The sequence below is a fragment of the Stegastes partitus genome, unplaced genomic scaffold (genome assembly GCF_000690725.1).
Source record: "Stegastes partitus isolate 25-593 unplaced genomic scaffold, Stegastes_partitus-1.0.2 Scaffold20, whole genome shotgun sequence".
NCBI lineage: Eukaryota > Metazoa > Chordata > Actinopteri > Pomacentridae > Stegastes > Stegastes partitus.
The window spans coordinates 287,164-312,871 of NW_007577751.1; the positions used below are offsets into that span (position 1 = coordinate 287,164).

General features: G+C 41.9%; 1 protein-coding gene across 7 annotated transcripts in view; it reads left to right on the forward strand.

Moving 5' to 3' along the window:
• Positions 1-25,708, forward strand: part of hspg2 (heparan sulfate proteoglycan 2) — a 107,727-nt gene that overhangs the window by 73,485 nt on the left and 8,534 nt on the right. For 2 of the 7 annotated variants that reach the window (XM_008293196.1, XM_008293222.1), the window contains 39 exons: positions 22-114; positions 552-782; positions 884-997; positions 1,093-1,220; positions 2,302-2,388; positions 2,628-2,686; positions 3,273-3,437; positions 3,529-3,639; positions 4,010-4,110; positions 4,309-4,489; positions 6,864-6,923; positions 9,283-9,405; positions 9,601-9,753; positions 10,369-10,529; positions 10,773-10,850; positions 13,376-13,511; positions 13,646-13,797; positions 14,903-15,041; positions 15,568-15,711; positions 17,117-17,251; positions 17,384-17,565; positions 17,680-17,875; positions 18,043-18,222; positions 18,345-18,605; positions 18,715-18,877; positions 19,885-19,982; positions 20,072-20,338; positions 20,477-20,589; positions 21,421-21,568; positions 21,672-21,788; positions 21,980-21,997; positions 23,221-23,305; positions 23,805-23,949; positions 24,042-24,144; positions 24,245-24,354; positions 24,439-24,547; positions 24,694-24,792; positions 24,926-25,147; positions 25,431-25,675. In XM_008293196.1, the coding sequence (XP_008291418.1) occupies positions 22-114; positions 552-782; positions 884-997; positions 1,093-1,220; positions 2,302-2,388; positions 2,628-2,686; positions 3,273-3,437; positions 3,529-3,639; positions 4,010-4,110; positions 4,309-4,489; positions 6,864-6,923; positions 9,283-9,405; positions 9,601-9,753; positions 10,369-10,529; positions 10,773-10,850; positions 13,376-13,511; positions 13,646-13,797; positions 14,903-15,041; positions 15,568-15,711; positions 17,117-17,251; positions 17,384-17,565; positions 17,680-17,875; positions 18,043-18,222; positions 18,345-18,605; positions 18,715-18,877; positions 19,885-19,982; positions 20,072-20,338; positions 20,477-20,589; positions 21,421-21,568; positions 21,672-21,788; positions 21,980-21,997; positions 23,221-23,305; positions 23,805-23,949; positions 24,042-24,144; positions 24,245-24,354; positions 24,439-24,547; positions 24,694-24,792; positions 24,926-25,147; positions 25,431-25,675 (5,412 nt within the window). Of the gene's footprint in view, positions 1-21; positions 115-551; positions 783-883; positions 998-1,092; positions 1,221-2,301; positions 2,389-2,627; positions 2,687-3,272; positions 3,438-3,528; positions 3,640-4,009; positions 4,111-4,308; positions 4,490-6,863; positions 6,924-9,282; positions 9,406-9,600; positions 9,754-10,368; positions 10,530-10,772; positions 10,851-13,375; positions 13,512-13,645; positions 13,798-14,902; positions 15,042-15,540; positions 15,712-17,116; positions 17,252-17,383; positions 17,566-17,679; positions 17,876-18,042; positions 18,223-18,344; positions 18,606-18,714; positions 18,878-19,884; positions 19,983-20,071; positions 20,339-20,476; positions 20,590-21,420; positions 21,569-21,671; positions 21,789-21,979; positions 21,998-23,220; positions 23,306-23,804; positions 23,950-24,041; positions 24,145-24,244; positions 24,355-24,438; positions 24,548-24,693; positions 24,793-24,925; positions 25,148-25,430; positions 25,676-25,708 lie in introns of all 7 variants that reach the window. The other 5 variants (XM_008293205.1, XM_008293215.1, XM_008293238.1 and 2 more) reach the window with 5 other exon arrangements.

The following is a 25,708-nucleotide window of genomic DNA, read 5'->3' on the forward strand; positions in this document are numbered from 1 at the left end:
TGTTCATTGTTCTTTCTGTAGGGTAATGACATCACCTTGGTAGCTCAACAGCCTTGGACGAGGAGGCAGCAGGGCAGCAGAGAGACCAAACAGTTTGAGATTGTCTTCAGAGAAGTGAGTGGTAACAACAGCTCATAAACAAAAGTAATATCATTAAGCCTCCCTGTTTAGCATTTTGAAGACTTATGCAAACACTTTTGAAATGGTCACAATATAAACAGTTATAAATGTTTAACAAAGTACAGTATTTGTCAAAAATTACAACTCCTCCTATGAAGATGTATTTTAGATTTTTTGCTCTATATTGTGTTTTATTATGTTGTTATTCATTATCTTTTTGCACAGCAGCCCCCACTGATGGGTGTTAAATGCTAAATGGGGTACTTAAAGGGTTGTAGCAAGAAAACTGCTTGTTAAAGGGATCTGTGACTAAGTCTGACCTCTACCTTCTTATCTTCCTGAAGCCTGGCAAGCAAAAAGATTTGTGTTTCATAAATTGTGTTGATATCACACACAAATAGCTGGGTTTTTAATTTTTTTTTATTTTATAGGAAAACTGGCGTCGACCTGACGGCATGCCCGCCACCCGGGAGCACCTGATGATGGTTCTGGCCGATCTCGATGATATCCTGATTCGAGCATCTTACTCCAGTGAGATGCGCTCCTCCAGCATCTCTGATATCAACATGGAGGTTTCTGTACCCAACTACAGCGGCTTGGCTCAGGCCCTCGAGGTGGAGCAGTGCCGCTGCCCACCTGGATACCAGGGGCTCTCCTGCCAGGTCCTTATCCAATCCTTTGAATTTCTCTGATTCTTTCTGAATTGTTGACCTCAATGGAAGCAAGGAGTTGATTGTACCTAAATCACTTACTTCACTTTTAGGACTGTGCACCTGGATACACTCGCACTGGAGGAGGCCTGTACTTGGGTCACTGTGAGCTCTGTGAGTGCAACGGCCACTCTGACTCCTGTCACCCCGAGACAGGCATCTGCACGGTACGAGACACTAAACCATCATATGACCGTTCTCTAGATTATAGATGCCTGATTAGATGAGCAGATCTCTAAACATGATATGTGTCTCCTTCCAGAGCTGTCTGCATAACACACAGGGGGAGCTCTGTGAGCAGTGCGCTCCTGGTTTCTTCGGCGACCCCACTGTTGGCACTCCGGAGGACTGCCAGCCCTGCGCCTGCCCTCACACTGACCCAGACAACCAGTAAGAACTGGCACAGATACCAAGACTTCACATTCCACCTCCATTTATAGCTCAGGACAACTCTGTGTCCAGCACCCGTGTTTATAGAAAATTACCCTGTCTTGTTAATTCTGGCGCTCAGGAAATTTCATTAACCCGTTTTCTGCCGGGTAAAGTCAAATATTGTATAATTCCCTTTTCACACTTGCTTCAGGTTAACAAATCATGATTTTGCTGTTCAGTACTAATAAATGCTACACTACACTGTTAAAAAAACACAATTCCATCAACAATACTTAAAATCTGGTAGTGAGGGTGCCAGAAAACAAAAAAATAAAAACCGTAAAAAACAAACAAACAAAACAAAAAAGTGAAAAGCAGTGATATTTTTAGCAGATTTAAATACAGTGAAATAGTGTAATTTTCAGTCACATTGTTAAAGAGCACACTACTATCTGTAAACACAAATTTTTTGATTTGGACATTTCTTACTTAGTTTTTTATTTTTATTTTAGAACATGTCTGTAATTTAACAAAACAGGGAAAATGCCTAAAATAACTATTTAAAAATGTGGTACAACACTCTAATTTTAAATAATAGCAAATATCTGTAAAATAATTATACTTTTGCAAAAACAGATGTGAGTGAATGCATGTTACTGTGATTTTACTAATTGTTATCTGTAATTCTACAAAACAGAAAATCTTTTTTTTCTTTTTTCTTTTTTTTCAAAATTGTTGAAAAGAGTTCAAAATTGTTGAAAAAGTTTATTGTTTACAATATATATTGAAAAAGTGATAAAGAAATCTCTTCATAAATTGAGGAATTTGGAGCATCTGCTTCTACTGCAAATCTGTTTATTTTTAAGCATCACATTTTGTTTTGTTTTTGTATTTTTTCTCACAATCTGCTTTGCTTTAAAACAGTCACAGCTGTGCCTTGCAATTCCTTGAAAAATATCCAAATACCTTCAAAAAATGTATCAGTTTATTCATAGCAATCAACAAACACTAAATTACTTTACTTTGCACTGTAGTTGTGGATATTGAGTCTCGTTTTTTGCACTTTGCTGTAGTTTCTTGTGTGTGACTTCTTTAACAGGTTCTCTCCTACCTGCGAGAGCCTTGGAAATGGAGGTTACCAGTGTACTGCCTGTCAGCCTGGCTACACCGGCCAGTACTGTGAGCGGTAAGATAACCCAACTCTTTCTCCTAATGTGGGTACAAATAATTTATAAAATCGGTTAAAGCAGTTTATGTCAGATCAATTCCACCTGCTGTCTTAATTGTACAACCTGCAATTTTCACTTATATTACAGGAAACTTAGTAAAAAATTGAGCCAGATAAAATGTTTTCTTTGACTGACTCAGTGTTTGCAAGGGTCTGTGGTTAAGTCCTGTGTCTGTGTCGATTTTTGCCCTCATCAGTTGTGCTCCTGGATATGTTGGCAACCCACAGGAGAGAGAGAAGTGTCGTCCAAACGATGGTAAGATGACGTGGAAACATGGCTAAACGGTCCTCCTGTCAAAACATAAAGTCAATAGTTAAACCTTTTAATTCTGTTCCCAGGAGAAAATACATTGCTCTTGTTGTGTTGCATGTGTTTCGACCTATATACTGCTGACATTAAAAGGTGGAGGGAATTTTACATGGAGGTGGAGAAAAGGGTTTGTAAATTTAGTTTGTAAATTAGTAAAGTTGCCTGTCACTTCTGCTGGTGGAATTAATTAAACATGGCCTGATGTTGAACATTTAATAGCACATATGGTCCCGCTAAATAAAGACAGCCTGATTGCAGGTATACACAGAGAGAATTTCAGAACTTCAGTGCAGCGAAAAATAAGTGAAAAAAAAATATGACATGAGCAAAAATCATTCAGTTCAAAAGGTTAACTGTACCCCTGACTTGATTTGGCTGCAATCTCATTGGATGAAAACCACCTAATTTTATTATCCAGACAGAGCTAAGTCTATCTTACTGTCTGAGCAGTGAAACGCCACTCTGATGCAATTTGTTTGATATTTTCAGAGTGAATTCCTGATGAGTTTCTTATGGCCATTGCATATTGCAGTTGCAGCCTCCCTGGTAGTGAAGGTTTATCCAGAAAGGGTCCTGGCGTCACAGGGCGGCCCCGTCACTCTGCGCTGTCAGGTGTCTGGATCTCCTCCACACTACTTCTACTGGTCCAGAGAGGATGGACGGCCCATCTCCGGCAGTGCTGACAGACGCAGACAAGGTACAGAACAAGTGCTCCGAACACACCGATATTACTATGTAAAGGACGGCATCTTCTGTATGAATACAACCCCTGTTGCTTGTGTGTGCAGGAGCAGAACTGTACTTCCCCAACGTCCAGCCGAGTGACGCTGGCGTTTACGTCTGTACCTGCCGGGACCAGCGTAGCACGAACAGGAGCCGGGCTGAAATTGTTGTCACAAGTGTGTATTCGTCTCTGCGTCATATCAGCAGATAGGTTTGCCCTCATGGGGCTTATTGCAGCACACTAAATAGATACCATCCATAGTTAAACACAGATTTTGTAAGACTGCACTCTTCAGTTTAGTTGATAGCAGTGTGGTGCATGTTTGGTATCTGGAGTTATGAAAGTGTGAGAAGATATACAGAGCTGGCCAAAAGTAAGTTTGATAAATTAAATGTGTTGTTTAGTTTTAAAGGGGTAGTTTTAATTTCTACAGTGAATTTGAAATGTTTTTTTTTTTTTTATTATTGGTACAGTTGATTAAATGAAGTTCATTTTTATGATTCATTAACAATAAGGATAATCTGATGTTCTCGGCATCTCATCAGGTGTCCAGTCCAAAGCCATTGAGGTAACAGTTGAGGAGCCGAAAGCTCAGACTGTCAGAGTCGGATCTACTGTCAGCTTCATCTGTACTGCAAAGAGCAAGGTAACACTGGTTAACGCTTTTTTATTATTTTCAAATGTGTAAACTGACTGTCTTCATGTTTCCATGAATCCAGGCTAACCAGCCAAGAGTAACTGAGTGGTATTGATCTTCTCATCTAAACCATTATACATGTGTAAACAGTAGCGCGGACATGATTGCATACCTATGATGTCTGTTTGTTTCCTCACCCATCCACAGTCACCCGCCTACACACTGGTGTGGACCCGGATAGGTAACGGGAAACTTCCCAACCGTGCCATGGACTTCAACGGCATCCTGACAATTCAGAACGTCCAACCAGAGGATGCCGGCGTCTACATTTGCACCGGCTCCAACATGTTTGCCATGGACGAGGGCAATGCCATCCTCTACGTGCCAGGTTCGTGATCCTCGGCACTGCATTCCATTACCCATCACCCCCTGCTACCGCACCAGCTCTGGCTCCTGTAGTTCCTCACCTTAAACTTGAGCCCCCCCTTCAGCTTGGAATGGTGCATGCTTCTCTGTTTTACTGCATTTCTCTCATCGTGTGGTGTGGCTTGCATTTCTAACTCCCATTGCTTTTGCTGTCTGCTCTCAGATGCCACATATATCTCATTATCATGCTGCCAGTCAAGCTTCTCTCCTGCCTTTATTTTAACTTGCTGCCTGTATGTCTGATTAGTGGAATTTCCTGGACTTTATATGAAGAAATACAGCTTGTGGGTTTGGTTATAACTCAAAATTTCGAGCGCAAAATTTCCACATAACACACGTGGTAAAGTGTGCAGATTTAGATTTAACTAATGGGCGCTCAAAGTCCAAATCATCACTCCTTTGTATCTGTAAATTAGTGGGTAATGCTTTCTGCCAACACTGTACTGAAGCTAATACAGAGTTTATTTCCTTTTTTCACACGGGTTTGAATTAATTGGTGGTGGTTTGGGTTGCTTCTCAATCACTGATAGCTCTTCTCATTGGTGCTGCCGAACGTTTTACTAGCAGGGTGCTGAAATGTGGTCTTTAACGTCTTGGGCTCCTGGGTTCCTCCCTGTCTGAGCGGTAGTGTGTAATGATGAGGGGGGGATGCAGATGCCACGATGGGTGCTTAGTGACTCAGCGACTGACATTCAAAGAGGACTTCAGTGTATCTGCAATAAAGGAGGAGTAGAAAGAAGCCCCGCTGCCCACCATGTTTTGTGTTGTTCTCCCCTCCTTACAGTATTCCTTCCTGAAATTACTTCCCGCTGTGTTACTGTCCTCCATCATCCTGTTGATGAATGTCAATAAACAAAACGGTGCTATTAGCCATGCAGCTGATTAAACCTGTGGTTAAATTCACTCTCTACTGTAATACTACTGTATTATCACTTCTTTTGTGTCGGTAAAAGTCGACCTGTTTTTGTTACTTGTCAGATTTGGCCGGCAAAATAATTAAGATCTGACTTGAAATACAGAAGAAAAAAGAAAAAAAAGAAAAGATTTTTAACCCTTATTTTGTCAATAATCGACTTCAGTTGTATATTATGTTTAACTCTGTCAATGTTGTCGGCACATTTTATTTTTTAATTGACTGAAATACTGTATGTTATAGCTAAAATGTTTCCATGAAATCAAATATATTAGAAATGTTAGAATTTCTTTCTTTCTTTTATTTTTCAAAAGGAATTGGCCGTGTGAATACAATTACCTTGTACGATGTGTGTTTACATTCAGGCAATTTCAAGTGTTTTCAAGAAAATATTCCTATATATCTCTGAGGACGTCTTTCTGAACAATCACAGGTCATATTTTTAACCATTTGGTGCTTATTTCTTTCTTTGCATTTTTTTTAATTTGTTCATTCATTTCAATTCAAGGGCTATATGATTGCAAATATATACAAAGGTGCTTCTGTAAAGATTTAACTCTTTTTAAAAAAATATTTCTTTTTAAACAACACCTAACCGATGTCATGTACACGTCATGTTGTAATGTATTTATCTTAACTGTGAAAATATTTTGTGAAAAAGAGAAAATTGATTAAAATAATGACAAAGCGATTCGTTAATTTATGGATGGGGCTCATTTACATGTGTTATATTGATCGATTGGTTCAGGATAACCACAAGCTGTATGTCGACTTTTTAACAGCTGAAATGAAACTAGTGTTTTTTTAATGTTTTAAAACTGCTTCTTGCTACTAACCAGCATGTCTCACTGTGGCTACTCTGCACATCCTCATCTGTCTTTTTGTTGCTGCACCGTTCTCTCAGTTATGTTTTTTTCAAGTGTACGTGTGTGTTCATGCATCATGATTGTGCTTTCAGAGCACAATAAGCAATTTGAAGCACTGCTATGTTTGTCTGTTGTACATGTTTATAGTCCTAGGTGGTTTCGGCTGAGTATTAGATGAGCATAAAATGATCTAACCGACACACTTCAGCTCGTAGCTCACGTCTCAAAAAATAAAATAAAATAAAAAAAAACATCAGGTAAGTATGAAGATTGACTGCATGAAACTGTGAATCAAATGGCACATGTGTAACAAAGAAACGGAAAAGGAGGTGCCGGATGAATTCAGGTTCATGACTTGTAAGCATGTTTACATCGTGTGTGTGTGTGTGTGTGAAGATTTTTGGAATCACAGCCAAGGCGGCCCACGTGCAGAGATGGATGTAAGTGTCTCTGGGGGAGATGGGAGGTAAACTGCTGTTGCTTTACCTGTTTACCTGTCCCCCTCCCTCCCCTCCTTCCTTCCCTCCATCCCTACTCCTCCCTCCCCCCATCTCCAGAGGCCTCACAGACTCAGATGTTTTACACAGCGTATGAAATGTTTGAAGGACACAGAAAGCGTAAGTCCGCATGGGCATGGTTTCCTCTCTGCCGGGACTCCCTGGAGGAACCCGACTTTCCTTCTCCGTGTCATGCATGCACTTCATCTTCCGCAGCATGGATACACTGCGGGGCCCGATAACGCCCATGTACAGTCGACCAAGCAACAGCTGCGGAAACTACATGCTCAATAGCCTGGAGCTTCCATGCTGCCTCATGTGCTGCTCCAAAACGGTTGTCTAATCTGTGATGTAAAGATGGATTCTTGTGTCCTTGTTAAAGTCAAGGCTTTTAAGATTGTACATGGGCATTACTGGCTCCTACCTGACTCTTTGGGTTCATTGGGGTCCATCACTGCAGGAAAAAGTGCATGTTCATTCTTATGGGCAACTCCTCATGAATGTCGAGTCTACTTTCCATCCTTGTAAAAGATCATAGTTAGTGTTGTCTCGTAGCTGTAGGCCTTATTACTCTAGTATACTTCACAGGCCTGGTATTATAGACAAGTAATCATTCAGTCGCTCAGTAAATCTGATACGAATTGTGCGATTTCGCAGGATGTTATCCTGCCAAATTGGACAAAAACATAATATTTTACAGTTCTTACAATATGTAGTCCTACAGATGTACTTTGGTGTTTTGGGTGACAGAATCTCCACATTCAGAGTCAGGAGATGTCACTTCATATTTATCTTCTTTTCCTCTGCAATTTCCTCTATCTTTTTCAGGAAACATGCTGTACTGCTTAGAAACTGTCATCTGGGCTTCAAACATCATACTGTGCCTAATACATCCCATCACAACTTCATTATATTGTAGCCGAATGTGCGTGGCAGACTGCTTTAAATATCAGCGAAGGGGGTTGTAGATGGAAGTCAAACTATGTTGCACAGGATTCATTCATCCAAACGAATAAAAAAGCCTTTTTCCTTACTTATCTGTAGTGGTATAAAATTTAGTTTCAGCTGTCCAGATTTAGAGATATGTTTCTTTGCTGTCTTGCAAGAGTTGAGAAGGTGAATGGAACTACAAACGATCTGATTTATGTAATATTTAGATGAAGAGGGATACAGTATCTAAATTCTTACAGCATTTATGGCTGATTAGTCAGTTGTCTGCCACTTTGGCAGCAGCTAGTTGTATTAATTTACAATAAAGTTGAGTAGAATTCATTGTAATCAACAGATAACTCCCACTGACTGTGCTAATCCCCCGACTTTTGCGATTTTAAGTAAAATTTAACAGCTGTCAGATGGATTGCATTGGCATTTGGTGCACATACCCTTCAAAATCAACTGTAACTTTGATAATGTCATAACTTTTCACATAGCACCATCAACAGGCCAGAAATGTAATCCATCCAACACTTTGGCCCAACACATTCCATTATCTTTAGCAAATGTTAGCATGCTAACACCTTAAACTAAGATGGGAACAGGACAAACATTGTACCTCTTAAACAGAAGAATGCTAGCATTCTCATTAACATTTAGCTGAAATTGAATGTTTAGTACACGCTCACTGAGCTTTTGTCTGGCTCCAGCCTCTTAGTCTTTTTTAAGCTTTAATAAGTAGAAATTAATATTTAAAATTCTACAGCTGGCAGACAGATATCTCAAAATCTGGACAGATCAAACAAAAACGGACTTCTTGGATAGATACTATTAGTGGAAATGAAGTGACCAGTTATGTTTTCTCCGAATCTGGGTGTTTCAGTACTTTAAGTTTTATCTCCTGGGCCATTTATTGTAATCGATCTTTACAAAACACCTCTACACGCACAACTGAAATCAATCTTAGATGCTGCTTTAGTGTTCAGTGTAGACTTCATGTCTGCCCCGTGTCCCACAGAGGACGTTGAGTTCTCCGTCCGCCCAGGAGTGTTGGTGTCACCGGGGTCAGAAAGTCAGAGCTGAGCCCAGCCTATGGCGGTCCCAGAGGTTTTCAGCCTTCTTAGATACCCTCATACTCCACCCTCCGTACTGAAAGAGGCCTTTCTTTCACCCTGCCACCCTGGGATCATATGGGATTGAATACGAAGTCTAGCAGCCAGCCAAACTGGCGCAGACGGCATTATGCCCGGAGGCCAGGCCAAGGACTGCCTGCCACATCTCATCTGTTTTGTCTGCACTGAGGATCTCAGCTGCCAACTGTAGGGGTGGGGGCACAGGCAGAGGCCATCACTCTCCCTCTCAGTCTGCTCACTTCCTTATCATCAAAAGCATTCCCACAGCTTAATAATAACATAATGTCCAAGCAGCGGTTGTAGACTCCTGACAAAGCTTCATATTCTGCTTCACCACTGCACCAAAAGACAGCCAGTGTGTTATTTCTCAGCGTTCATTTTTAGAGCTGTTGACCCCGTGTCTCCTTCTGTAGCTGCAGAGGGGGCCCAACCCGTGGCCACCATCAGTCCCTCAGTGCTGAATGTCCAGCAGGGCCAGCGGGCAGAGCTTCGCTGCACAGTGACTGGAAACCCAACCCCGGCCATCGAATGGATCGGTACGACCAGTGAAAACTCCTGTTTTTAACGGTTTGGTGCAGGAAAGATAGCGTGGAAAGGCCCTTTTTCTGTTGTCATTTGCCATATTTTGTTAATACCCTCGGATGATTCTGGGAAATCCACTCAAGCGAAAAGAAATGTTTTACTGCTGATTATGTCCTTGCTGACAGGCTGTAATCGTGTGATTATTACAGGAGGTCCAGGGAACAGAATGAGTCCCAGAGCCGTGATCCGAGGTGGCGTGCTGACCTTCACAGCAGTGGACCCGGCTGATGAGGGAGAGTACACCTGCAAGGCCCTGAACACTCATGGCGAGCACACAGCACGGGTTTCCCTCTTTGTTCAAAGTATGCTCTGTCTTTATGTGTGTGTAAACTTTTATTATAGAGTGAAGAGACAAAAATATGTGTTCATAGACCCATTTGGAAGGTATTGCCTATCTTCTCTGTGCAGATTGCAGTGAAAATGGTTGGACCTTAGGGATAGGGTAGTTATGGAAGTCAATCCTATGTCTTCTTCAAGGCCCCCTCTGGTGAAAATCAAGTTTTTCACATGCTCATAGGGTGTTTTCTATATGCTGGAAGACAATGAACATGTATGGTTGAATTATTCCATATGACAACTTGTCATTGATTAGTGTAGAGTAGCTTTACATTGTTTCAGTAGAGTTGTAGGTGAGCTGGCAGGTCAAACTACCTGTAGGGACTTCCTAGAGAAGAACTTTCTGGATCTTGAGACAGTGTAGAGTTACATCTAAGCTGTTTTAAAACATGAAGGGATTATTTTCTTAGAAAAAATCTAAATATATAACTTTGATACACTGAATTCAGGCTTTAGGGGTTTAATCAACAAACAGAGAGAAATTTAAGTGATGGAAACAACTATGTGTAGACAGATGTTTTTTTTTGAGTGTGGTGGATGTATTAGGTGTTTGAATGATCAAAATGCATTCTTTGGGTTAGAAAATAACCCAAGCGGCCTCGGCACCCAACCACAAGTCCAAGTCAGTCCCCAAAATATTGAGGTCCACGAAGGCGACACCCTGAGGTTGTACTGCAGAGCATCAGGATCACCCACCCCGAAGCTCACCTGGCTGAAAAATGGAGGACAGATCCCTCCCCAGGTGAGACATCTCCCGCTGCCTCACTGCCTGGATGACGACTTTAACATAGACTGAATAAAACTGTAACAATATTTACATTCTTCTGTGCTATATCTGTATCTTAAACCTCGAGGTATGTCCAGTGCCGATGGTATTTCTTGTGACTGTTTCAGCATTTTGACCATTTACCTTTATTTTTCCCTCCCTTCTGTTTGTCTCCTCCCCCCTGTTTTTTGATCCTACCCTGTTCTGACGTTTGCTCAGGCCATTCCCTCTCACGGTTTCCATCAGTTTAAAAGCAACAGTCTCGATGTGTTACAGAGACGTATTGAGGAGCTGCAGGTCTGTCCATCTGTCCGCTGTCTGTCTGTCCCGTCTCGTAGTTCACATCCATTGTCCTTTACTGACCTCGTCTTCACACGTTGTCGACTAAGTGCATGATCAAACGTGTCCTTGATTCACACCTTGTAAACCATGTTAATTTACCACAGCTGCTCACTGAGTCCCTTTAGAGCTGCTGCCAAATCCATTAAAACCAACTCACTGGGTCTGGTTGACTTCTCAGTGTACTTGCATGCGGTACCTGTTTTTATGTTGCGTTTTATTAATGAAGGTGTTCCATAGTGTCTTGTTTTGTACTGTCCACATCATGCCATCCCTGACATGTTTGGGTTCTCAGCACCCAGTTGACCCCCATCATTCCACTGCGTGTATTAACAGGCCTAAGTATACAGTAGGTACTGTAGGTATTCAGACATATTTTGCTCTATGCCAGGCGCAGCCTGCTGCCCCCCTGCCCCATCGGGTTTTGTGTTAGTCTGGTTTCTACACGGCCCTCTGCGGCTCGTCGAGGGCTTCAGGGCCTGTTTAGTTCTGCCTCAGAGAGCCACTGCGTTGTGTCAGCCTTTCCCAGGGGGAGCCGGGCTCTGCCGTGCGACCACGCAGAAATTCTGTATGCTCTAGCAAACGGCTTGCTTTGAAAACTCGTCAATGGGTTCAGACACACATTGAGCCAGGGCCCGCCTCAGCCACTGCTCGGTTTAGCCTCCCTCACGGTTGAATGGGCCGGAGCTAAGCAGCTTTGTCCATGGATGCCCCAACACCCCCCGGATACAGTAATCCCTCCCCAGACCCTCCCCTCCTGATTCGCCTCCTCTCTGAGGTGTTTCCAAACTTAATGCAAGCTCATTTTCAGCCTTGCTGGGCCTCTGACTGCCATGTGGAGTAGTGTACAAACAAGTCAAGCTGTTGATAGCTCATGAGCCAGAAAGTCTTAAATATGAGTGAAACTGATGCAGAGTTTTTTGGCTCTTACTCCATAATGGCTCTGAGATATTTGATGGTGGATATTTTGACTTTAAAAGGCACTGGCTAGTGATATTTCCCAAATTGGTCGACCTACTTTGTAATGCTCACTGAGAAACCTCTGGCTCAAATCAACTCTCTGCTAACTGTGCTAATTTTTTCATCATTTTGTAATCATCAGTCATTAATTCTTTTAGAACAAATATGATGCCATAGTCAACTTAGTTGTCGCTGATCATGTTACATTAACAAATAAAAATCTCACCAATCATCGTAGATGTGTTGGCGCTACTTAGTACACTGCGTAGTACTAAGTACAGTGTCACTGAGATCATAAACAAATGTACAAACTGTAGCAATCACAGCTTTTGTCTTGTCTAAAAGGTCTATGCTGTAGTGCTTTTGTGTTGCTATTAGCTAGTAGTGCCACAATGTCAGCAATGTTATATATGTGTTGTTTCAAGGGACGTGAGGCAGGTAAGTGATGTGCTGTGTACGATTTATCCTCACTGTTATGGTGCAAATATGAATAAAGTAATGGGTTATTCCATATGAAGTCAACCAAATGTGACAAAAGTTTCCACTTGTGACACTCAGAATCAGCAGATTTTTAATGTACAATAACATTGTTATATCTAATGAAGTCATGCAAAATATTACTTTCATACTATGAATGTTTTTCAAGTACATGGGGGTGGGTCGAAATTTTATGCATGCCAACAGTACAAACCGACAGAACAGGAACTTAACACTGTCAGAGTAGAATTTGAAAGATGCCCAAACAAGCATTGAATGCTCCCAACTTGTCTGATCAATGTGATTTGTCCAAACTATCATATAAAACATGTGAACACCAGTGTTGCTCTCCCTTTTAAATCCATAATTCAATTCACAAGTTTTAGAATACGACCATATTATAAAATTGTTTGACACAAAAGGAATCACAGTTAGAAGATGAGAATGGTATCAAAATGTAGGTAAAAATTAGACCTTTTCTGTGCTATATGTCATTTTGACCAACCACCTATCCTAGATGGCGATATTACCCTTAAATGTTTACCCAAATGCACTCTTTGAAGTGTTCTTCAGTGACTTATCAGAAAACGCATTCAGGGAAGTAATGGCTTTGTTTTTCTTTTACATTATATCACAGACATTAAACTGAAGCGCTTTCCCATAAAAACTATGATATTTATGCTCAACGCCAGTCATAGAAAAAAATTGTGTTATTGGGATTTTGCCCTCATATTGTGACACCTGGAGAGGATGTAGAATTGATGTGGTCGCAGTTTCGTTTGTAACAGAACTCAAGTTTGCTTTTCATCCCTGAAAATTTCACGTTTGCCTCCTGTAGTTATGAAGTTAAGAGGATGATGTGAGAGAAAAATTAACGTGACTTCACCAAACATACCAAAGCTACTGTACAAAAAAGGAGCTGATTCTGAGGGGAAAAGGTGGGAGGCACTGATTGACCAGTGCTGTGTGTCATGGCAGATAAAAGGTAAAGCACATTAACTGAGATAAGTTCCTAATCCAGTCACTTATTGGTGTGTCCTTTCCAGGCACGAATGGACCGCACCGACATCGGTACTCTGCTCATCCCCAACATCAAGATGTCTGACTCAGGCACATACATGTGTGTTGGCAGCAACAGCGTCGGCTCAAATAGCTCTCCCATTAAAGTCAGCGTGCTCAAAGGTGAGATGGCACAAACAAGTCTCTAATATTTTTATTCAGTTGTGTTATCTGCTTGGGTTTTATCTACAGTGTCTTTTGATAGATGACATTTATGTTTTTTACAGTTTGTGGTGCATCTGTTTGTGTTCATGCAGCCGACCATAACTCCGCAGCTGTTAGCATCCAGCCATCTATAGCTGACGTCCAGGAGGGCCAGAGTCTGGAGCTCAACTGTTTTGCTCCTGGAAATCCTCCTCCCCCAGTCACCTGGACGAGAGCCAGTGGGCGCCTCTCTGCCAACCACCAGGTAAACACTTTGTGCAACATTGTGCCCACATTTGATTAGAGACATCTTACATGCTGGTAAAGACCTTTGAGGTGTTTTCCAGACCATCTAATGAATGTGGTTATTTGAGTCAAGTCGCTGCACAGCACTGACATTGCAGTTTGAAACCCGTTTAGCACATGTAAGCACATGGATTTAGATTCTCCAGTAGAGTAGAGTTCTCATGTACATGTGAAATATGTGCTGATATATGCAAAATCCACTTTTGTTTGAATATTTATGCATTTTTCTGGTCATTTTCGCCAGCATACTAGTATTGTACACTGAGGAGCCAAGACATTTCGACCAGCTGCCTAATGTGCTGTTGGTCCTTTGTGAGCTGCCAAAACAACTCTGACCCACCGAGGACTGGACTTTTCAAGACCTCTGGAGACGCCTTGTTGTATCTGGCAACAAAATATTAGCTGCAAATCTTTTAAGTCCAGTGAGTTGAGGGGTGAAGCTGCCATGGATTGGACTTGTTGGTTCAGTGCATCCCACAGATGCTTGATTGAATTGAGATCTGGGGAAATTGGCACCGGTATGTCTTCTCACAGTGCGAATGGCCCACACATGCTAAGTTGTCCACGTGATGTAGAAGACATTGGAACTCATTGGACTTTGTCCGTCTTCCAGTGCTCCAAGATACAGTTTGGACACTCGTGACTGTATACATATACAGCAGGGTGCAATGCCCAGTGGGCTGTGACACATCCTTCTCATCACCATCATAGAAGTTTTCTGTGACTTGCAGTCCTTCTGTCGGTTTGGATGAAATGGCATAGCCCTCTTGGCCTTTGGTGCCCAGAAAAACATTCTTTACATTTCCAGTTTCTCCTGCATCTGACAAGTTAACCAAGAGAACCGAATATTTACTTCCTGTCTAATATTTCCCAGTCCTTGACCTGCACTGTTACAAGATAATGACAAGTTTTGGCTTCATCTGTGAGTGGTCATAATGTTTTGCTCATCAGCACATAGTCTTATAGTAACAGTAGCGGGAGTGGTGGTTATGCTGGGTTTTTGAAAGCAAAATGGTGCATTTTTCTTGCAAGCTGAGTTGAAGTGACTCCTTTCCTTCCTGCAGGTTGTGGGCAGCCAGTTGCGCATCCTGTCAGCCTCTCCAGAAGACTCAGGAGACTACATCTGTCGGGTTCAGGGCAACCCGTCAGGATCCCATATTCATCAGGCCTCTGTGTCCGTGTCCGTCACTTCATCTTCTTCTCGTAAGTTTGTTTAACACTCGAGGCCTCGCAAGTTTATTCTCATACATCATAGACAGACAAGTCACAGATACAAGAGCCCATTTGTTCCAAGTGTTTAATCCCACTCTACTTCACTGTGCTTTAGATTGGACATTTTCATTTAACTTTCTTTCTAACTGGAGAATATTACTTGCCAGCATCAGTCAGCAGCTGGGAGAAATACACTGAGGGCACAGCATTACACAGCAGGGTGTTGTTCTCAGACTAACACTCCCACACTTCATGAATGAACTTTCCAGTTGCACTTTCCAGTGTTGCCCAGCGTGACCTCAGACTAAGTGACTTTCCCTACTACTGTCTCATGATCTCATCCTCCTTCAGTCCCTCCTGGACTTCAACGATGTTTGACTTTTTGCCAGTGAAGCCCGTAGCCACACTGATTAGTAATTTATGACTTCAGGTCCCTGTGAATAATGCATCAGCTAGATGAAGTGAGATTGTTCAAATTGAATTTATCCAGAGTCCAAACCCCTGGTTTCCGCTGCAGGCCTACAGAGCCCAATCATCGCCATTGAACCCCACAGTGCTGCAGTGCGCATGGGGGAGTCGGCCAGCTTCAGATGCAGGGTGTACAGTGGAGCCCAGCCTGTTCGACTGGAGTGGAAACTGGCCAGCAACCAGCCGCTGCCAGGTAATAACTCTACACCCACTGCCTCTGAGGAACAAACCTGCCTAATGAGTTCTGATTTTATGATGCAATTATTTACAAGCAATTACAGCTACAATTCACCCGTGAAGTACTCCTCTGTTACTTCATTTAATGACTAATTGAGAACTCAGAGGTTTCTCTCACATCTCTTTCTCCTACATTGGCATTGACATTTCACATGAGTCAAATTTTGCACGGTATTAGTAATGTCTGGTCATTTTTCATGGCATGATGGTATTTTAATCTCAGATTTCCACCCATGCTGATGTGGTTGCCTCTGTTTAGAATGTTTCTAAAAGAATGGAAACAAGTTTATCCAGTTGCCTCAGCTGGATTTGTCTTTTGTTCTACATCCATATTTTTGAAAATTATAAGATAGGTTGTCTTAGATCTCGGACCGAGATGCTGCTCATTAGACTCTACCTGCCTCTTTAGCAGTCACTTCTTTTAAAACCCAACACCTCCAGTTTGTACTGCACATTCCAAAAACACATTCCAAAGTGTATCAGAAGATAATTTTAGGCTTCAGCAGGCCAGAGTTAATAAAACCACATAAGTATATTGTAGAGTTACAGCCTTTTTTGGTACAAAAATACCTCAACTGCTGCTCAAAAAGGAAACAGTTATTCAGTTACTGAAGTCTCATATTAAATTCAAATAAACTTTCGAATACATTTTTGCATGAGGCAAGAATTTATGGATTGTCTCCCACTGCTTACAGTTAAAACACATTCTCTTCCTTTCACTAGTGAAAATGTTTAGTTTTAGTTTAGTTAGTTTTAGTCTTAACTTGTATTTTTATTTTTGTTATAATATGGGATAATCTTTCAGGCACAAGATTTAATAAATTCATAGAAGATATTACAATACAAATACAACATTTTATCAAGGTAGTTGACACACAGTCATGTAGACAGTTTCAATTAACTGTATGCGCCAACGTCCCATCATGCTAGTTGAGTTCACAGATTTGACCCAGCTGACAAAGAATACAATTTTCTGTGTATTTTAATTTAGTTTTAGTTAGTTTCTAAGTGCACAGTATTGTTAATTTAGTTACATGTTCTTAGGTCTATTTTTCTACATTTAATTTAGCATTTTTTTCACACCCAGTTTTAGTGTATAGTGTAGTTTTAGTTAACTATAATAACCTTAATGACAAGCGAAACAATGTTCAATGTTCAAATGGACTGTGGAAAATTGTTAACCCATTTTTAAACTGGGACATTTTTTTTGTGATTTTTTTTGGTGATTTTTTAAAAACTTTTTTACAATTTTTTTCTTCAGACTTCTCCTCTTTTCCCAGGTTGAGCATTACTAATCTTTCAGATGCCTCCTGCAGTATCTAAAGCAGCTCTACTTCTTCATTTGCTCCCTTGTCCTGCAGATAATGCTAAAGTTGCTCCTGATGGTTCTGTTATCACCATTACCAATGCTCGCCCCAGCAACCATGGTGCCTACCGTTGTGTGGCCAGCAACCCATTCGGCATCACCCATACCATTGTGTCTTTGATTGTTAAAGGTAAGCTACATGCACATCACTGTGTATTATTATGTGCCACTTCACACCCCCAAACTTGTAAGAGAGGGGTTCCCTCTAGTGGCCGGTCAGATATCAGAAAATCAAAGCAGCGCTGTTGGTCTGTGCCTTCAGAGTCTCCTGTGGCTACTGTCACACCCGTTGGGCCCGTGCGGGTCAGGGTGGGTGAACCCATTAATCTGGAGTGCCAAGCATCAGGAGAGCCTCGTCCCTCAGTCTCATGGCACAGGCTAGACAACAACCGCAAGACCATGCTGAGCAGCCCTGTGCCCATGGAGTCCAATGCAGTCATGCAGGTACTGATACATCTGGTGACACTGTCATCTGTTCAACAATCAAACTTTCTACTTGCTCGTTTAAGTCACAGGTTCAAAGTCAGTGGTTTTGATGGAAAAACATTTTTTTGGTAGATTCTAGTAGCACGTCCAGAAGACAGCGGCACATATGTGTGTGCAGCTCGCAACAATGAGGGCACTACCGAGACTAAGGTAGAAGTATTCGTCGTGGGAGGACCCCAAGTGCCTACAGTGCCCAGGGCCTCCGTTCCTGAGCCGCTCATGGTTGTGGTGGAGGGACAGACTACAACGCTACGCTGTGAGGCACATGGTAATGCCTGCACCTGAACAATTTTATTTTTCTTATCTTTTTGTGTCACTTTTTATATTGCACCACTGTACCAAAGACAACCACAATTTCACTCTAGTTGAAACTGCCTTTTTTAAATTGAGCTAAGCAAAGAATTTACTTACATTTCCCTGCTTTACCTTGTATAGGTTTCCCCTCCCCAAAGATCACGTGGTCCAAGCTGCGGTCCCCTCTGCCATGGAGACACAAGGTGGTGAACAACAGCCTGGTGCTGCCCACTGTTGGCCGGCAGGACTCTGGAGAGTACATCTGTAGTGCCACCAACAACATGGGCACCACTGACGTCACCATCATGCTCGATGTAGAGAGTGAGTGTTGCAGTTTTAGTTGTTGCCTTGTTTTTAGGTTCAATCTGAGTATGTGAATTTTCTTTGCAAATCTCTAAAGAAAAGACATAAACCCAGGGAACTTTTTTCCCTCCTTTCTTTAGCTCCTCCTTATGCCACCTCTGTGCCTGATGATGTGGCTGTGCGGGTTGGGGAGGTGATCCGGCTGCAATGCCTGGCTCACGGTACTCCTCCCTTGACCTACACTTGGAGCAAGCTGGACGGAAACCTGCCTCCAAGAGCTCAGGCTAGTGGAGGGGATCTCCAGATCAACCTGGCGACCACGGAGGATGCTGGGAGCTACAAATGTGTGGCCAGCAACAAAGTGGGCAACAGCGAAGTGGTTGCTAAAGTCATGGTCAGATGTAAGTCACATACAATATAAAGACAACCTCTGCACAGCACTGTTGCACTGCATACTCTGCAAGAAAAAAATATTGTGCACTTGTAATTCTTCTCCCTTCTTCTATGTAGCCCCCTTGGCAGTGCGGGTATCCCCTCAGGTTGAGGTTAAAGCCCAGGGCAGTGCTGTGGAGTTTACCTGTTCGGCAGCAGGTGGCATAGAAACCAAGATTGAGTGGTTGAAGGAAGGAGGAGCCCTGCCTCCGAACCACCATGTCAAGGATGGAGTGCTGAGGTGAGTGGTTTTGATTAAGTGAAAATAGACAACAATACAAGTACGAATCCTGCTGGGAATCTATGGTTGTTTGTGATATTAACCCCACTGCCACTTTTGCATGTGTTTACTAATTGTATTTTCAGCTGAACCTATTACAAAAAATATTTAGCATAACTTCACCATCATCAAGGATCTTTGCTATTGTCACCAAATCAGTTTGTCAGTATCAATGAAAAGAAAAAACATCAATGCATTAATCTATGAATCTGTATTTTGATACATGTTTTTTTTAGTCTATTTTCTCTCCATGGATTTGGTGTGTTTGTGTGTATTTCCAGCAGCAGGATGGCTTATGTGGAATCAGCTCAAAATAAACTGCTCACATCCATTGTGGCGAAGGGACATGTCTTCCAATACAACAGTGTGACTTACTAATATGTTTTTGTTCAGCAATGGAGGTATATGACACAGAATAAGATACAGAAGAGTGACAAAATAAAATTAAACCCAGCATAAAGTCGTTTAGTTAGATGTTGGGCTACCACATTCAACACTCTTCCAAAACACATTCCCTCATTTGGTGTTTTGATGATGATAATGGAGAGTGCTGCCTACCACGTCAGTCCAGAATCTCCCATAAGTTCTCAGTTGGGTTGAGATCCAGTGACTGTGAAGGCCACAGCATATGATTCGTATCATTTTCATTAAACCATTCAGTGACAGTTTGTGCCCTATGGATGGAGGCATTATCGTAGGATTAAAGGTGATCACTCAGGCCGATTTTGTATGACTCGTTACTCTAAGAGGACAAGTGGACCCAAAGCATACCAAATTTCCTGCAAAACACAACAAAGCCACTAAATCCTACCACTGTGGGGGTCAAGGGGTCAGGTTTTTTCTTCAGTTTGTCACCTGTCTGCATATCAGTATATCAAGACTGAGGTCCCTTCACTATTGAATAAAATCTAAAGTCAAAATTGAATTTCGGCTTGTTTTCATGTGTATAATTTATCTCTTTTCTGTAGGATTGAGAACCTTGAGCAGAGCAATGAAGGTGTTTACATCTGCAGAGCGAGCAGTGTCTATGGTCAAGCACAGGACACTGCCAGGTTGACCATTCAAGGTCTGTTCCATCCACTGCTGATGTACTCATGCATACACTTCTTTATCTAAACCAAATATAACTTGTCTCCTTTCTTTTCCCTTCCACAGCTCTGCCAAAGGTAATGATCAATGTACGCACCTCAGTGCAGACTGTGATGATTGGGAACTCTGTGGAGTTTGAATGCCAGGCTGTTGGTGACCCAGAGCCCACTGTCAAGTGGAGTAAAGTTGGTGGGTCTCTGCCGGCCCACATCATGGTGAAGGGTGGCATGCTGAAGATCGACCAGGTGACGGAGGCTGATGCTGGCCAGTACCGCTGTACGGCTACCAACGATGTAGGCTCAGTGCAGTCTCAGGTGGTCCTTAATGTCCAGTGTGAGTGCATCAGGGAACATTTTTTCCTTTCTTCACATATGCATGCACTGTCACAAACATCAATGTATTATGCTGACAGTGAAGCTATCTCTATCCTCATCGTCATCAGCATTGAAATCCTTTTGTTTGTTTGCACAGCTCTTCCTCAAATTGCTGCGTTGCCGGAAACTAAGGAGGTGACGGTCGGGTCGGATGCAGTCTTGCCCTGTGTGGCTTCCGGATACCCTGTACCTGAGATCAAATGGTCCAAGGTAACCAAGATTTCAGTGTCAACCAACGTTTCTAAGATACAATATTTCAGAACTTTTTCAAAACTCTGTTCTCTCTGTAGTCCTTATGATTGCCATCTGCTCATGGTAAAGAAAGAAAACTTTGCTTGGACATTGATAAATTCCAGGGATGTTAAGGCATTTTTTTAAAAACTGATCAACACTGATACAAACCAAATCCACACATTTATTTATATTCACTGTCATACAGGTGTGGTAAAATAAAATCACAATTTGTGGCAGGATCCTAGTGATGCAAGTTTTAATTTTTTTTCCCCTTAATACATGCAGCATCATCAATCGATAATACATTTTTTAATAGCATAAAATCAGCACAGTGAACAAAAGCCCTGTGCTGATATTGCAAGTGTAGTCATGAGATGAGTTGCAAAGGTTTCCCAATATGATTAAGAAGTTCTGTTCCAGTTGTTCCCTGGTTGTCTTAAACACATGAGCCCCAGCTACAAGGCGTCACAGAAAACTTTGTCATGGTGGCCCATTGCTAGTTAGAACTCCATAATGCTCTCCGCTGACTAACATGGAACTGCCCTTAGTCTGAGTGACCGCCTACTCTGGTCGCTACAGTATTAAACAATAAGAAGCTCCACCTGGTGGCGTAACCAGATAGGCTATAGGTATTACAGGTATTTTCTTGGTAAATGGTATCAGATATTAAACATCAAATGACTCAGACTGCATTGTTGGCACACAAAAAAACATAAGCAGACATCCCAAGTAAATTCTAATATTATAAATAAAAGAAAAATCACAGTGTGTTTTACATACAATTCCTGTGTCTGTTTCTGTATGTAGCTGGAGGGAGAGCTTCCTCCAAAGTGTTTCCAGGAGGTCAACGTGCTGACGGTTCCTCAGGTCAGCCATGAGGATTCTGGCACATACGTCTGTACTGCCTCTAACAAACAGGGCAAAGTGGAAGCCTTTACTACACTTGAAGTCCATGGTTAGTGTGTGGATTGAAGGGTGGGGTGGGAAGGGGAAGTTAGGTAATAAATGAAATGTTTTGAACACAAACCACAGTGTCTAACTCCAACATGCTTTTTCAGAGAGGGTGATGCCATATTTTGCCCAGGAACCCGTGTCCTACCTGACCCTGCCGACCATCAAAAATGCCTACAAAGCGTTCAGCATCAAGATCAGCTTCAGACCTGATAATGTTGATGGTAAGAATGCACATCCTTCAGTTTTATTATATAGTGTAATAATTTGTACTTTTTCTTTGGTAAATCTTGCATTGTGGAGAATTGTTTTTGCTTTTTGTTCTTTGCTATGTTTTTCATATTTGCTCATGTGTAATTTCACTACGTCTTCTGTCCCCTCCCTCTCTCCCACACCTCACCCACGTGGTGGGAAGGTCTCATATTGTATGCTGGTGAGTCTCAGTGCTTGAGAACCTCAGGAACTCAAGGCTGATGTTAGCAGTACCTCTTTCTGGCTGCATCAAACTTCACCATAATGCATCCAGCTCAGAGCTATGTAGAGACTGTGAAAGAGATGCAAGATGGTGCATGGCCAATGTTTTCATACATAGTTTATTGGTCATGATCCCTAAACCACTTTCAGTTGTATAATAAAAAAATTAAGCTTGGTTACGAATTTACTTGTACTTTCCAGTCTACTCCTTCAGCTTCTACACTACCTACAAAGCAGCAGGGCTTTAAATCACCATCTTTATATGCAAGAAAATATATATAAATACACGTCAAGTCAAGTCAAATTGCCTTTGCAAGAACTTATGTGGTTTCTTTTGGTCCACAGTCGGTGCAGGATGTGTGGGAGTAAAACAGCAAAACAGGAAGATATTACAGTAAAACTTGACTGCCATTGCCTTTATTGGCAATTATTTTTCTGCTAAATTACCTGTGATTGTTTATCAGTTCATCTCACCCATCAGGTAACAAACTGTGACAAACAAAATACCAATTAACTGCAAAAGCAATTTCAACATGCTTGACTCTTTCTGTTTAAATGTGCACTACAAATACTTGCAGGATTACTTGTAAACTTACCTCCACTTTGAAAAATATTTTTACGTTACACATTTATACAAAGTCTACTCTGTCTTCATCACCCCTTTTCTAAGTTATGAGAGATGATAAAGACAGACATGCAAGAGTGCATGTTCCCACTTCCCCATGAGCCTGTGCTGCTCATATAAGCATGTTTATTTCCAGCATGTGGAGAAAGACAAAGGAGGACTAGCAGTGCCGTGTGACTGGTTGCATTTTGCAGCTCAGACATAAGATGGCAGTTTATAACTTTGCTTTGGTTGGCTTTAAACCTGCGTCACCATAGCATGCTGCTTTACCATCCAGCTTTCAAGAGTTCACTTCGTGTGTGAGTGATACTGCAAACAATGTCCATCCTAACAAGTCTCTCGTATGTAGTTTGAAATCTTGAGTGAACAACCATGCAAGTGAGATCAGATAAATGTTTTAGGAATGTTGGAGAAATTAGTGACATTAAACTGAGACAAAGCTGACAGAAGAAGGGAAATAAAATTAATAGATTAACCGACTTATTAAGATGGATATTATTGTAGGGTGTACATTTAGCTTTGTGAAAGTACTCATTCACTGTGTTTCGGTGATGCAGGTATGATCCTGTACAACGGCCAGAGGAGGACCACAGGAGCTGACTTCATCTCTCTGGGACTTGTCGGTGGCCGCTTGGAGTTCAGGTCAGTTTGGCTGTGAAAATACATTTTATTGTGTTTTATGGTTGTTTTTGAAGTTGGAGGTGGAAAATCCAAGCTGTTAAGATATTAAGATGCCTACTTCTATCATTCTTCAAGCCTCCCAGCTTTACAAGAAATTCAACCCAGGAGCTACGTCACACCTAACTAACCAAGAGTTATCTAGCTCAAACTGTCAATCAAAGACGCAGACAGTGTTCGCTTCCTGAAGGGGGCGGGAACAGCAGCAACTCATTGGTTTTTTAGAGCAAAAGAATTAGTTTAGAACAGCCGTAAAACCAGGGGTTATAAAGTCATGGTAAAATGAGCCATCTTTGCAGTATTTTTAAATGAAAAAATGAAAAATGCACTTTGGAGACATAATCAACACTTGGATTAATCTGCTGAACAGGGGCACAATATGGGACTTTTAATTTAGTTAAATAAATACAGCATGATGAGACATGTTGGTAATAAGCAATTTTAAAAATGTATTTTTCTTCAGGTTTGACGTGGGCTCTGGCATGGCCACCATTCGTGACCCCAACCCCATTAAACTGGGCGAGTTTCACACAGTTGAGCTGTATCGCAACCACACCCTGGGATATATCATTGTAGATGGAGGGGAGCCCATCAATGGCAGCTCACAGGTACCATACTGTCAATGCAAAACTAACTGCTTATCATTCACACTGTATTTATTTATGCAAGTTAATATTGTCTATTTTTTTCTGCCTCTCAGGGCAAGTTCCAGGGCTTGGATCTGAATGAGGAGCTGCATGTGGGTGGTTACCCCAACTACACAGTCCTCGCCAAAACTGCAGGCATCAAGACTGGTTTTGTGGGTAAGACATCACGCTCTTTACACCATGACAGATATCTAGTGTAGGGACCACGTTTTCTGTGTACGGTGAGTTGTTCTTACAGAATATTGGTACTGTGCAGGATGTATTCGTCAGCTAGTCATCCAGGGTGAAGAAGTCATCTTTAAAGATCTTGACCGCAGCTCTACTGGCGTCACAAACTGTCCCACTTGCAAAGATCACCCATGTCAGGTCAGTTGATTCTATTCGCATTATGTTTTAGTAGCATCTTTTATCCCATCATATCCAGTAAATTAATTTCTTGTCCTCGTTCAGAATGGAGGAAGATGCGAGGACTCCGATGCCAGCTTGTATAAATGCAGCTGCCCCAAAGGATTCACAGGCAGCAACTGCCAGCACCACTCATCTCTGCACTGTCACTCAGGTACATGCAAATCACTTATTTACCCCACAAATACACAAAGTATCTGAATTTAGCTGTCAAGACTATCAGAATGCACCATTAACAGGATAGTATTATAGTAGTAAATAAAATAAATGCCTTCTGTTTGTAATATTTTGCAACTTCAGAGGCTTGTGGACCAGATGCTACCTGCATCAACCGCCAAAATGGCCTGGGCTATGACTGTCGCTGCCATCTTGGCAAGTTTGGAAATAAATGCATGGATGGTAAGACTGGAAGTTACTCTTATCTTCCCAAAAAGTAGAAATGTGATTACTCAACAATTTGTTATCTATTATGAAGTACTGTATAAGAAGTTCTACCATTTGGTGCATTATCCTACCTATTCTCTTTCTCTAGGGGAGCTGGTGACCACTCCACTGTTTGATGGTGAGGAGTCATATATAGCCTATCCTCCCCTGACCAACATCCACGATGACCTGCGCGTTGAGCTAGAGTTCAAGCCAGTGGAGCGAAATGGCCTGATGTTCTTCTGTGGTGGGAAAAAAATGAAGGTGGAGGACTTTGTAGCCATTTCCATGGTGGATGGACATGTAGAGTTCAGATACGAGCTGGGCACAGGTAAAGTAGACTCTGCTTTCTGCACATGGAGCAGTAATACAGTAAACAAAATATACTGATATTAACACCAGTCTATAACTATTCAGAATGGCATAATTGTGTAATATGTTTAATTTAATTTGTTGTTAATTTGACTCTTTGTGGCTTTTGTTGCTAATAGATGTGTTAAATAAATGTAATCTATATCAAGAATGATTAGACAGATAGTATTGGTGCAAGGCATGTTTGCCACTCCTTTATTTCAGTGGAAGTAAAGCCTATGTGTGCTTGTCTTGATTTTCAGGCCAAGCTATCCTTCTCAGTCCTGAGCCAGTCTCTCTGGGCCAGTGGCACAGAGTTGTGGCCGAGCGGAACAAGAGGGCCGGCCACCTGAAGGTCGACCAAGGCCCAACGGAGAGGAAAACGTCTCCAGGAAAAGCCCAAGGCCTCAATATCCACACTCCAATGTACCTGGGAGGAGTGCCCAGCATGGAAATTCTGCCTAAGCCTGCCAATGTCAGCGAAATGTTTGACGGCTGCATAGGAGAGGTGAGATCTCTGTGTACTGAAACTATAAATTAT